The 13,785-nt window shown below is 42.6% G+C and overlaps 1 protein-coding gene across 2 annotated transcripts in view; it reads left to right on the top strand.

Moving 5' to 3' along the window:
- The window catches only part of DHX57 (DExH-box helicase 57), a 53,114-nt gene that overhangs the window by 11,720 nt on the left and 27,609 nt on the right, over positions 1 to 13,785 (top strand). For both annotated transcript variants that reach the window (XM_084793094.1, XM_084793095.1), the window contains exons 4-10: positions 970 to 1,176; positions 1,437 to 2,275; positions 4,288 to 4,466; positions 7,207 to 7,328; positions 8,942 to 9,137; positions 11,105 to 11,229; positions 12,922 to 13,055. In XM_084793094.1, coding sequence (XP_084649220.1) covers positions 970 to 1,176; positions 1,437 to 2,275; positions 4,288 to 4,466; positions 7,207 to 7,328; positions 8,942 to 9,137; positions 11,105 to 11,229; positions 12,922 to 13,055 — 1,802 coding nt within the window. The remainder of the gene's footprint in view (positions 1 to 969; positions 1,177 to 1,436; positions 2,276 to 4,287; positions 4,467 to 7,206; positions 7,329 to 8,941; positions 9,138 to 11,104; positions 11,230 to 12,921; positions 13,056 to 13,785) is intronic.

Here is a 13,785-nt window from a genome sequence, read left to right as displayed (position 1 = left end):
CCCTAGCAAGGTACATTTTTGTTGTTCTTTTTCCTTATGTATATGGGTGTTTTGCCTGCTCTATGTCTGGGCACCACTTACTGCCTGGCGCCAGAGGAGGCCAGAAGAAGGTGTCAGAGTCTTTAGAACTGGAGTTACAAAAAGCCGTGCGCTGCCATGTGGGTTCTGGGAATCGAACCCAGGGCCTCTGAAAGAGCAGCCAGTGCTCTTAGCCACTGAGCCATCTCTCCAGCCTCTAGATCAAGCTTGAACATTGCGCCCAGCTTTCCGAGTGAAAGAGCTTTCGTTCTGCAATCCTAGTGGTCTCCCGCCTCTGCGCTGCCCCTTGCCTCCTGTGCTACTCCATCAGTTCAAGGGCTTCGTTCATTCTTTTGTTTTGCTAGAAAACAGGAGTCATTTGCCTAGGCTCTGCCCTCAGCAATTCAATACGTAAATAATCGCTTTGGTAGAATTACTGAGTGGCCAGTCAAGAACAGAGACCTTCCTGTCCTCTACAAAGCTTGTTTGTCTCAGACTTAGGAAAGAGGGTTACATGTTAGAAAGGAAGAAAGCAGGCTGGGATAGTATGTGTGAGGAAGCGCTATAAGCTGAGCTCTGGATGTAGACTGTCTAGGGTGAAAAACACCTTGTTGCTCCTTTCGGTGTAACCTTAGTTACTAATGCTCTCAGAGGTTTAATTGATAAATTAGAAAATGGGCGTTCCAGTAATACGTAGCAGGGTTATTGAGAAGCTCACAAGAATTTGTCTCTATAAGTAACTTTACATAGGACCTGGTAGCATGCATGTACCCAGGAAATGTCTTTTTAAGATAGAAATGAACAGGTCACTTTAGGAGTAAACCAGCAGCTGAAGAGCAATAAGGATCCTGAGTCCTTAGCTCCTTGAATTAAATTTTTAGACCCTTGCTGAATCTTTCTCAGAAATAAGAAACAGTAACACTCAATACCTGAAAATGTCCCCTCCTCTAGAAAAGACGTCTCTGGGGAGGAGGAAGAGGAAGAGGAGGAGGAGGAGGAAGACGATGCTCCTAAGGGTGAGGACGAGCCATGCTGGCCAGCTAGCCAGGAGCCTGCTTTTCTCCTTGACTGCAGTCCTTGGGAGTACATCGGCCCCGAAGAAGATTCTCCTGTTCCAGAACTTGCAGTCTCACCATATGCAGTGCAGAAACTTTCCAGGTGACCATTTTTATCACTTACAGAAGTCAAGGCCTCTAGACCGTATTATAAACCCAAATATCTTTCCTGTGGGTGTCCTATCATGGCAGTGCCAGCAGAGCGCTTTTAGGATGGAGGGATTAGTCTTATCAGAGCTGCTTTTTCCAAATACAGAATGTAGCCGTCCACACTCACAACTGCATATGCGTGTGTTTAAGCCAGTTCACTTCAGCGATGTGAAGACTTTACATAACGTTTCTGTCACTTTTTACCCTGGGCAGGTATGGTTTCCACACTGAGCACTGCCAGCTGGCCCTGAGGGTGTGTGATGGAGATGTGGGTGCGGCTCTAGAGCATCTCCTCCAGCAGTGCTTTTCAGATGCATTTGGAGAGAGGACGAGGCTCTCCGAGGCAGCTGATCGTATAAGCTTGAGTGAGTGTGTGGAGCAGAGACAGGAAGAGGTGCTTGCTCTCAAGTCCATCTGTGGAGAGAAGTTTATAGAAAGAATTCAGAACAGAGTCTGGACCATTGGCCTGGAACTGGACTACCTGACAAATCAGTTCTGCAAGTCTAAGCAAAAGGACGGCACCAAAAATGTACGGGACACTTCGCCTGAAACCTGTAAATTTTACCTCAAAGGAAATTGTAAATTTGGATCACGATGCAAATTCAAACATGAAGTGCCCCCAAATCAAATGATTGGAAGAACAGAAAGAAACGTAGACGATTCTCATCTTAACGCTGATGACGATGCAGCTTTTCTGTATGAGCTTGAGATTCGCTTTTCTCAAGACCACAAATACCCCTACCAAGCTCCCCTTGTGGCATTTTGCTCCACCAACGAGAACCTACCTCTGGTTTGTCGGTTACATATTTCTGAGTTCCTTTATGGCAAGGCCTTGGAATTTGCAGAAACGTCAGAGCCTGTTGTATATTCTCTGATAACCCTTTTAGAGGACGAGTGTGAGATTGCCAAGTTACTAACACACACTCAACACAAGTATAGTGCTCCTCCTGTGAACGTCCCTCCAGAACCTTCTGAGACCAGGATAAGTAAGCCTGCCTACCGCAAACCAGTGATCCCAAGTAATCCTTTTCTTTCAAATCAAATTGCAGAAGGTACGTAAAATGTTCATCTTAGGCACGGCACTAGGATCAGCATTAGGAACAATGATTTTAAAAGTAAAATATTTTGAGGCTGGGTGGGGACTATTTCCTGGTGACCCTGACAAAGAGAGACAACGAGAGAGCCAGCATGGTGGTGCACACCTTTAATCCCAGCATGTGGGGGCAGAGGCAGGCAAATCTTTGTGAGTTCAAGACCAGCCTGGTCTATAAAGTGAGTTCCAGGGCAGCCAGGGCTCCACAGAGAAACCCTGTCCCAAAAAACCAAAAGAGAGAGACAAGCATTCCTTAACCGGTCATTGTGCCTGCCTTTAACTGGATCCCAGCTGTGACACTTTGGTCGAGCTCCCTAGATAGAAAGTCTTGGGCTATGCATAATATATGGACAATGACCAGCCTGGATGATGAGCCGTGCTGGCCAGCTGGGCAAGGGCCTGCCCGTGTTCCGGACTGGGTAGGCTGAGGTCAGAGAGGCCTTAAGGCAATTTCCCAGAAAGTCTGTCTAATTTAATTTAGTTTCTTATATTTACTTCTTAATATGGTAACCATTTCCTCCTGTTTTTGTAGTATTCTAGGCTGGTAAAAAAAAAATAATCAAAATAATGCCGTCTTTATGAATCCTTATACAAATGCATATGTAGGCTGCTGGCTGTGAACAGCTTTGTCATGGAGACTCTTATACCACAAATTCCTCCTCAGCAGTCATCAAAGAAGTTACTTTCACTTATTGTCTATATCTTTCAGGAAAGATCTTTCCATCTTCCATAAGAATTTCCTGGCTAAGGGCTAGGGACACAGTTCAGCAGCAGAGTGTGCCTGGCATACATGAGGTTCTAGGCTTAAACCCCAGCACCCCAGTAGGAGATAGTTTCCTGGTAACTGTCAGTAAGTAGAGAACAGCGAGGCTGGTGGATGCTGCATAGGTAGCCAGGTGGACTTGCGGACCCTGACTCACTCCTCACAGCAGCCTCTAGTACATGGTATTCCACTGTGTCCCTTGGGAAATGACAAGCTATATGTCAGGAGTGAGTTTGTTTGTTTGTTTGTTTTGGGTCATTTTGTTTTGTTTTGAGGGTTTGTTTGTTTGTTTTCTGTTTTTGTTTTTGGTGGTGGTGCTGGGGATTGAACCTCTGGCTTTTCTCATAGCAGGCAAGCAGTCTTATACTAAGCTATATCCCTAGTCTGGCTTTTCAGTAACACTACTAAGATATAATTTATATGCCATAAAATTTGCCTACTTAAAGGATATCATTCATCAGCTTTTTTCTTTTATGTTTTAGAGGTGCACAATCATGACCACTCCTGACTACCCTGAAATAACCCTGTCCTCATTGGTCCCCTGTCGTCAGCCCTAACAACTATTATCCCATAGTCTAAGGTCACAAATGCGCCTATTTTATGCATTCCATAGAAGTGGATCACATGGTATGAAGCTTTGGGAAGCTGGATTCTTTCACTTAGCGTAATGTTTCCAAAGCTCACACATGCCATAGTGTGTATTTACTCCTTTTTGTTGTTGAGGGATATTTCATTATGTGGATATACCACATTTGGTTGAATAGTGCATCATTTTATAAATATTTGGGTCATTTTCTACCACTGAATTTGGGGGATACTGGCAAATACCTGAGACATACTATGTTAATTCCTTGAACTCAAAACTTTGTTTTTGGCATATACCTTTAATCCCAGCACTTGGGAGGCAGAGGTAGTCAGATCTCTAAGTTTAAGGCCAGCCTGGTCTACAGAGCAAGTTCCAAGGCTACAGGAAAAAACCCTGTCTTAAAACAAAAATAAAAAAATAAAAAATAAAAAAAATAAAAGGGAAGCTCCTGTTAGCATTTTAAGTTCCTGGGTAGAAGTAGTATGAAAATGAGTGAACCTGTTTGGTTCAAGCTTCAGTGTTTTCTCTATCCTATGATGTTGTAGTTGTTGCTTCGTTAGTGACTTTCTCCCTTTCCTAAAGAAAGGACAAACCGAAAATGTTTCCTTCTATTCCTTTCAAGGGGAAACATTATCAGATCTGGAGGACGATGCTGATATGGATGAAGGTCCTATATCAGTGATAATAGAGAATGAAAGCTATGTGAACCTTAAGAAAAAGAGTTACAGAAGATACGACTGGCCGGCAAACTCCATACAAGCTGAGAACAGTAAGATCTGCAGGCAGTTCCAGATGAAACAGGTACTGGATGTCACCTTCCCCCTAGCTGGAAGCTCGCTCTGAGGGGTTAAACCTCCCCTGCTCACCCTTCCCACCCACCCTTCCTTCTTTCTTTTCCCTTCTTTTTTGTTTTTGGTATTTTGTTTTCTTTTTTTCTTTTTTCTTTTTTCTTTTTTTTTTTTCCTTTTCTTTTTTTCTGTTTTTTGGCCTTTTAAGACAAGATGCTGCTAGACAGCCAAATAGCTAGATAGCAGCAGGTATGTGCTGCCACTCCATTCCTGGGCAGTTACATTTTTCTCCGTGCTGCCGCAAATCTGGATGCCTGGATACTTCTCAGCTGGCAAATATCCAATGTGTGTGTATGCCACATGGTCTCAGAACCATTTACCTTTAGTGCAATAATAGCTAACTTAATGTTTAAAGGGAATATTAATACTGTGAACAAAAGAAAAGAAAACCCGTATCTAAGGAGAAGGGAAAGACTCACTTCCCATTCCACAGGCTCACAGGAAAAATCTCGTGCTTGAGGTCACATAGACACTAGGTGGCAACGGATTCAAGCCAACTGTCTCAAAAGTCCATGTTGTTTTTACATTGACATGAAGATTGTTTTAAAAGAAACCGTAGGTATATTTGGAGGACCTAATTGGATGTAACAAAAAGGCTAGGGATTTTGTCTTAATAAAATATCAATTGTTTGATTTTACAAATGATATTGAGGTGAAAGCCTGCTAGCTCAGAAGGCAGAGAAAGCTCCCAGCTGACCTTCCCCCTCAGAAGATGTCCCAAAAGAGGACACACCGTCTCTAAAATCTCCCCACACCGTCTCTAAAATCCCTCACACTCAAATGTCCCTCCTTCCTAATTCCTGTGCATCTCCCTATCTGTCCTCCTGACTTCCTCTTACTCTCTACATTTTGTTTTTTGTTTTTTCCTATGTTCATTCCCTGTAGCTTGTTCTGCCCCTTGACCTAGGGTTAACTTTATTTAATCCTGTTTACAATACTCAAGCAAAAAGCTCATTGGATTAAAGGTGTGTGTTAGAGCTGAGCCACACCACAACTAGAAAAAGGTTTTTCCAGTGATTAGATTAGATTAGATTAACTTGTGTCTAAGGACCTTTCTGTGATTTTTATATTTTTATATAGTATATTATCAAGCATATACTGCAATGCTCATAGAGCATCAAAATGTATATAATCTTACTATAAAGAAAATGGTGGAAACAGAATAACTAGTCATTTAATTATCCGTGACAGATCTATAGATAAAATAAAATTAGTTGCAGGAAATAACATTAGTATAGTTCTGTGTTGTTCCAAAGTATTTCCATTTTCTTCTTCTTTTTTTTGTTTTGTTTTGTTTTGTTTTGTTGTTGTTGTTTGGTTTTGGTTTTTTGGTTTTTGTTTTGTTTTGTTTTGTTTTTTTTTGTTTTTTGTTTTTTTTTGAGACAGGGTTTCCTCTGTGTAGCCTTGGCTGTCCTGGAACTCAGTCTGTAGACCAGGTTGGCCTTGAACTTACAGACACTTGCCTGTCTCTGCCTCCCAAGTGCTGGGATTAAAGGTGTGTGCACAGCTTATATTTCATTTTTTTGGTTTTTATTTTACTTGTAAAGAGTATCAATATTTATTCATTTGTGTGCATCACATGTGTGCAGGTACCTGCATAGATCACAAGAGGGCATTGTATTCTCTGGATCTAGACTTAACAAATGGTCATGAGCCACCTGATGTGGGTGCTGGGAATTGAACTCTGGCCCTCTGAAAGAGCAGTACAGGCTTCTAACCACTAAACTGTCTCTCCAGCTCTTAAGACTTTATTTTTAGTTGACACATACATATTTGTATGACATTTCAATACATGGATATGATATGATTAGTGCTTTTGGGTCTCCTTACACATTTAGCAGTTCTTTCAGAGCATTAAAAAACTCCTTTATCTAGCTATTTTGATATATGCAAAAATCATTATTTTTAAAGACAGGTCTCTAGCCCTGCTGGCCAGAACTTACTGTGTAGCAAAGGATGACTTTGAACTTCTGTTCCCCCAGCCTCAGTCTGAGCTATGCTATAAAACATTAGAAGTTTCCTTCCTACTTAACTTCACCCCTGTCCCTACTAACTGTCCATGGTCTGTCTTCTCTTCCCCTATAATATCAGCATACAGTGCAGTGTTCGGAGTATTGACCAGTATTGTGAAGCTGATTTACATAGTTATGGTGAATGGCCAAAAAGAGAGCTTTGGCAATTGCTCTTATTACTGATGTAGGGAAAGTCTGATATGTGTAGAGCTGTGCTGTCTACTGCAGTAGCTCCTGCCAAGCTCTGGCCATTTACATTTAAATGTACTCATTAAAATAAGTTCAGTTCCTAGGAAGAACATTCTGTATTTCAAGGGTGCAGTAGCTGCATGTGGCCCAAGTTGCTGTATTGGACAATGCATGTATGACTTGTTCTGTGAAAAAAAAAAATTTATTGTAATGTTGTTATAAATATTCTCATTGGGAAGGATCGGATAAGTGCTAAGCAAGGGTTTATACCTTTCCGTTTGTTTAGATATGGAAAACTGTAGGTTCCACTGCTTACAGCAGCCAGCCTTCTAACCGAAGCCCTTGTAACCAGGCCTAGCGTGTCTGGACTGTGAGAGCAAATTGCTAAAGAAAGAGCAGAAAGGAAATACCCCATCGTGGGAGTCTAAGTTGAGTTTTGTAAAAGGTAACTAAAAGTAACTCAACTGCTGCCTTCTCCTTGCTTTTTATTAGGCTTCCAGACAGTTCCACTTAATTCTGCAAGAAAGACAATTACTACCTGCTTGGGAAGAAAGAGAAACCATTCTTAAATTGTTGAGCAAGCACCAAGTGGTTGTCATAAGTGGTATGACGGGGTAAGAAAGTGGTTTACTTGGAATGTGGCTGTAGTGTACATATAGGGCAGGGGTAGCGGCTGCCATGACCAGGCTTGCTTTTTCTTAAATCTGCACATCTTTTTTCTGCTGTCAGTATTAAGTGGTATTGGGGCTGGAGAGATGGCTCAGCAGTTAAGAGCACTGACTGCTCTTCCAGAGGTCCTGAGTTCAATTCCCAACAACCACATTGTGGCTCACAACCATCCACAATGAGATCTGGTGCCCTCTTCTGGCCTGCAGGTGTACATACAAGCAGAACACTGTGTACATTATAAATAAATTTTTTTTTTTTAAATTAAGTGGTATTCCATGAAGGTGGTTGTCTTCTGTAGTATCAGGGCCAAGGAACAAACCTGACCCGGAACTCAGACCAGAAGGTTCACCCTGTGCCTTCGTCCCTCTGCCCTGACGTTCCTTTAGTGCAGAAGGACTGGCTGCAGGCTTTCACGAGGCTCACTGTTAGCCAGAAGGGAAGCTCTGCTCTAACAGCCTGGGAGCTGCATGTCTTCTGCATTCATCCTACTTTCTTTAAAGCTTGTTGGGTTTTTTGTTTGTTTGGTTTGTTTTTTTCTTTTAATGACAACTTAAGTAACTTTTTTTTTTCTGTTCCATACTCTCTATGAAAAACAAACATGCTTATCCAGGGCAACTCTCAGGCTTAATTTAGTTTTTAACTCAGGATTACACAAAACAATTGTTCAGAGATTCAACTAAGATAGTAGTAATTTTATATCTTTTACTTTCTCTCTCTCTCTTTTTTTTTTTTTAAATTTCAGTCCCTTTATGGCCAAATCAACCCACCTCAAAGAGAAGAATATAAAAGACATTTGTATTGGGGCTGGAGAGATGGCTCAGGGGTTGGGAACACGGGCTGCTCTTCCAGAGAACCTGGGTTCAGTCCCAGCTCACAAAGATCTGTAACTCCAGTTCCAGGGGATCTGACACTGTCACACATACACACACACAAGCAGGCAGAACACAGTATATATAAAATAAAAGTAAAAATAAGTAAATCATTTAAAAATGCGTTTGTATGAGGGGGCTTGTATGTGCAGGTTCCCGAGGCCACAGGAGGATGTCACATGTCCTGCTCTGTCACTCTCTGTCATAATCCCTTGAACCTGGAACTAGGCTAGAGGCTAGCAAGCCCCTTTGTCCATTGGTCCTTCTGCCCCGCCTCCTTACCCCAGTACTGGGGCTACAGGAGCTCGCACAGTCCTGTTCAGCTTTTTACATGAGTTCTGAAGTTTGCTCAGGTCTTCATGTTCCACAGCAAGCACTCTTACTACGGAACTGTCTTCAAGCCGCCTAGAATACTTAAATCATAGGCTAGTACTCTCTTTGGGACCCATACCAGAGTTCACATCCCTAGAGGCATTTTTAGATCTTGTGTCTTTTTCAGAGCCCTCGTTTTATGAGTGACACTGGACTCATTTGATGGCCCTGTTCCTGGGATGGAGGCACTAGCTGAGCAGCACAGCTCTAGTTAGCACTGGGTTCCTTGCTGCCTGTTAACTAGCCCTGTTAACTAGCTGCTTTGTTAACTAGCCCTTGAAAACTTTGTTTTAAAACTCCTTTGTTTTGACATACAGATGTGGGAAAACCACACAGATTCCACAGTTCATTCTGGATAATTCTCTAAATGGGCCACCTGAGAGGGTGGCGAACATCATCTGTACCCAACCCCGACGAATCTCCGCAATCTCTGTTGCTGAACGTGTGGCTAAAGAAAGAGCAGAAAGGGTGGGTCTGACTGTGGGGTACCAGATTCGGCTGGAAAGTGTCAAGGTGTGTATGCTCGGCTACTTCCTGGTAATTGGAACTGGAGATCTGGACATTGACAGACCATTGGGGATATGAACCTGCAGTTTATTAATAATCACTTTCAGTGGGGTTGAAATCCCTTATATTCCGTTGCATTCTGATGTAACAACTCTTATCTGGTTGGACCAAATATGCTTTATATAGGTTTTTTTTAAAACCTTTTTAGATTTATCATATATATGTATTATATATATATATAATTATATATAATTATATATAATACATATATATCTATATGTTTTGCCTGCATATATGCCTGGTATCTAATAAGGCCAAAAGAGAGCATGGGATCCCATGGAACTGAAATTATGGATGATTGTAAGCTGCCATGTAGGTGCTGGGAAGCAAACCTGTGTCCTCTAAAGAACAAGTGCTCCTGAGCCATCTCTCCAGCCCTGGCTTTTTATTCTTAATTAGCAGAAGTGATCTTGCTGTTAAAGCTAAAGCAAATGTGGACTTGATTTAAACACCCACTTTGAAGGAATGTTTTATAACCAGGCCTGGTGGTGCATACCTTTACTTCCAACACTTGAGAGGCAGCAGCAGAAGGCTCTCTCTGTGGTCTAGCCTGGTCTACACAGTGAGCTCCAGGACCCCCAGGACTATATCCACCCTGTCTCAAAAAACAAACAAAAATTTTATAATAGTACTTTGGTGGGTTTTGGTTCGTTGGTTTGGTTTGGTTTGGTTTGGTTTGGTTTGGTTTTCCAAGACAGGGTTTCTCTGTGTATCCCTGGCTGTCCTGGACTTGCTTTGTAGACCAGGCTGGCCTCAAACTCACAGAGATCTGCCTGCCTCTGCCTCCTGAGTGCTGGGATTACAGGACATGCACATGTGCCACCACTGCCCAGCCACTTGAGTGTTTTTCTGAGTCTTAAATTTACAGTTTTAATATGAAGCAGAAGAAGGTGTGTCCCAAGCCTATTCTACTACCTAAAGACTTATTTACTTCTTTACTATGTATACAGTGTTCTGCCTGCATGTACACCTGCATGCCAGAAGAGGGCACCAGATCTCATTACAGAGGATTGTGACCCACCATGTGGTTACTGGGATTTGAACTCAGGACCTTTGGAAGAACAGGCAGTGCTCTTAACCTCTGAGCCATCTCTCCAGCCCTAATACAATTTATGTGCTTGTGACACAAGAATATTCACAGAACTTGCTATGGAGCTTTTGCTATTTTGCAGGAGGGCCTGCCTGAATCAAATCAGGAATTGTATAAAATTATTATCAGGATTTATAAAATCATTAATTCATCTAAACAGTATTATTTCATGAAAGTTCATCTTCATATCGATCTGCAGGAAATTCACCCAACAAAGTGGGCTAACTCCCAGGAAGCAATCACACCAGACTGTAGGCAGTGAGGGTCTCCCCACGCCCAATCACAGCATGCCACATATATGAAGGATACAGAAATGACAAGTATGGGAAGGCACAGCAGCAGCAAGAAGCAATATGGAGACAAAGCCCCTGTGCCCATGCCTCTCCAAGGTACACCCATCACAGCCATGCAGAACGGTGGCTGTCTCCAGGAAGCTCACGTGCTCACTGCAGTCCTTCCTTGGCTTGTGCCAAGGGTGTATTGTTGATCTTAGCTAGAAGCCATATGCTTTTTTTGTTTTGGTTTGGTTTTTTGGTTTTGGTTTTTGGGTTTTGGAGACAGGGTCTCTCTCTGTAGCCTTGCCTGTCCTACACTCCCTTTGTAGACCAGGCTGGCCTTGAACTCCCAGAGATCTGCCTGCCTCTGCCTCCCCAGCTACTGGGATTACAGGTGTGTGCCACCTCACCTGGCCACATACAATTTTGTATTCAATGGAATTGCTGTTGGTTCTAATGTTGCTCATTCCTACCCATTCAGTGTAGCTTGCCAATAGTTCCTTTTTCAAAATCTCATTAATGTGTGACAGTGCTCTCTTCTGTGTAAGTCCTCAGCCACTAGACTGTTATACTGCACCACAGGAGTGCTGCTGAGAAGGCTAGAAGGAGATGCAACTCTGGAGGGAGTCACCCACATCATTGTTGATGAAGTTCACGAGAGGACAGAAGAAAGGTAAAAGGAAGGTTTTTCTAATGGACACCACTCCTGTAAAATGAAGACATGGCTGAAAAAGTCACCTGCTTTCAGTTGAGTTTCATACTTAGTGGTGAGGAAGCCATAAGAAGGCTACCTTAGAGGGGGAAGCAGCGCTCTTCATCTCCAAGGTCAGCAGCAGCACTGTGGTTGGAGAGGGCATGTCCATCTCTAGGAGAGCCTCCCGGGCATCATGCTGTGTCCCAGAGGGTTGGTCCATATGTGCTTCCTTTGTTCTTTTGGTCATGCTGTAAACATTAGTTCATGAACTCACAGCACCGACCTCAAGTGCCCAGTAGTGTAGTAGTTGCTGGGGATGGAGCATAAGGAGTTCCCCTCGTCTTCACGGTCTGAGAGCAAAAAGAAATGAGGAGCCATGAAGAATGATGCCACAAGACAGTCAGAGACCACATTTCTGAAGAGATGACTTTAATTACTAAACTGAAACATGAAACATGAAAGGGAATCCCGTCTAACAGCTGGGAACAAAGACAGCATGGAAGGGTGTTCTGCAGTGGGCCTGGGCGTGGGGGGGGCCTGCACTGAGGAAAACCAACATGGCTGAGGAGTAGTTAATAAAAGAGAAGATGGCAGGAGAGAGTAGAAACAGGAGCCAAACCTTCAAAGGCCTTATAAACCTTAATAAAGCATTCAGAATGTATAATAAGACTACCTGTTACTTAGTTAGAGACCATTTGTTTTCAGGTGGTTTCTTTTTATAGAAATATGTTTTTAGTTGAGAAGTATTTATTGAGCATTTGGTAAGCTTTAAGAAGAACCGATAAACCAGGGTAAAGACAATAAGAAATGCATGGTGGGAAGTGGGCTTCATTTGGAATTTTAAGTAGATTAGCCAAGGAAGGCCTTGCTGACCATGTTTCAAGTAAAGGCTTGAAGGAAGTGAGGGGAATTCTGGCATGTTACTGATGTGCAAAGACCCTGAGCTGCATTCCTCAAGGACAGCAAGAAAGGAGTGCTGAAGCGCAGTGGGCAGGGAGCAGAAGGAAACGTGGCCGGGGAGCAGACCATACCGCAGAGAGCCATGGTAGTAAGCGGCTGATGAGAAGTCACTGAAGGGTTTGAGTGGAGTGGCACACTCAGAGTGACACTGAGTAGAAGTCAGCTGTGTTGATGGTTGATTGGCGGAGGGTGAGGGCTAGTGTACACCGGTTACAGATGTGGCTTGGAGTATTGCTGCTCTGTAGAGTGCAGCACTCCACAGTTTATGGAGGGTTTTGTGGCTTGTCTTCACTAACAGAAGGCTCGGGAGTGTGTGTGTCATTATCTAGACTTCTGGCTTAGCCTTTTAGCACCTGCGAGCCTTTCTGTAGACTGGAGACCATTGCAGTTAGCCATTTCTGTTTCTCTGCTCTCACAAGCATTCCATAATGAAAATCTTTGTATGTGCCTCTTGTATATGATAGATACAAAGAATCAGAATGATTAAGTTCAGTGATAAATCTGGTTACATTTTGATTGGTATTACACTGAATTTAATTGAAGAGAACTAATGTTCTGTATTTTTAAATAATGAACTGCTCTCAACCAGGACTGTGGCACATCTTAGTTTTATGCTTTCCCCCTAAGGTTTAAGTGCTACAAATACATACAAGTCATTAGCTTTCCTATGTTGCATGTGTCTGACCCTTGGGTGTCTTCTCTTATCTCCAGTGACTTCTTACTGCTAGTTCTGAAGGACATCGTGATGCAGAGACCGACCCTCCAGGTCATCCTCATGAGTGCAACTCTGGATGCTGGACTCTTCTCAAAGTATTTCAGCTACTGCCCAGTGATCACTATACCAGGTAACCGAATCACACTGGTCACCAGCTCAGTCCGTGGCTGTGCCTCTGTCCCTTTAAGTAAGCAAGTTCATTCAAAATGTGAGGTATTTCTCCCTGTCTCTAGAGAAGTGATACAACAAAACATCGTAATATAAAGCAGCTGAGGAGTAATTTATCCACTTGCTAGATTTTTATTGTGTATATAAACTCTTAATATCTTAGTTCTTAGAATTTCTAAGATTTTTAATGTCAAAATGTATGTTTTAGGAATAACTATCATAAAGAGGGAGGCTATGCCTATTTATACCATATTTGTTCATTTAATTATGCTAAATTTCCAGATAATGGTCCACCCTGAAAGAAAATAAAGTTGGATAGTCTGTGTTTTCTTTGTGCTTTCATAGCCTCATTGTGGAATAGTTAGCACTCTGAGCCAGGGCCTGTCCTTTTACAGTTGATTGATGACCACAGGGACAATTTGGAAATAGTGCCTGAAGTGATAGCATTACTGGAGCTTGTTTTGCAAGTGGTGATAGCAGATGAAAAGGAGGAAGCTCATGCCGGGTCTAAGTACAGTCTCGAATGCTTAGCGTCTCAGGGGAGAAGGGGTGGAAAAAAGAAACACAGTAATGAGTTTTAAAGTCCCACTAGGAAATTATCATTTCTTTCCACTTCTGCTCTCTCCACTTATTAGAACTTACGCCTACCAATCTTTGTCATCAAAGCTTCTTATGAATACTTTTAAGCTGGG

This window comes from Acomys minous, assembly GCF_964271855.1.
Source record: "Acomys minous genome assembly, chromosome: 8".
Taxonomy (NCBI): domain Eukaryota; kingdom Metazoa; phylum Chordata; class Mammalia; order Rodentia; family Muridae; genus Acomys; species Acomys minous.
This window is presented reverse-complemented; position numbering and strand designations above follow the sequence as displayed.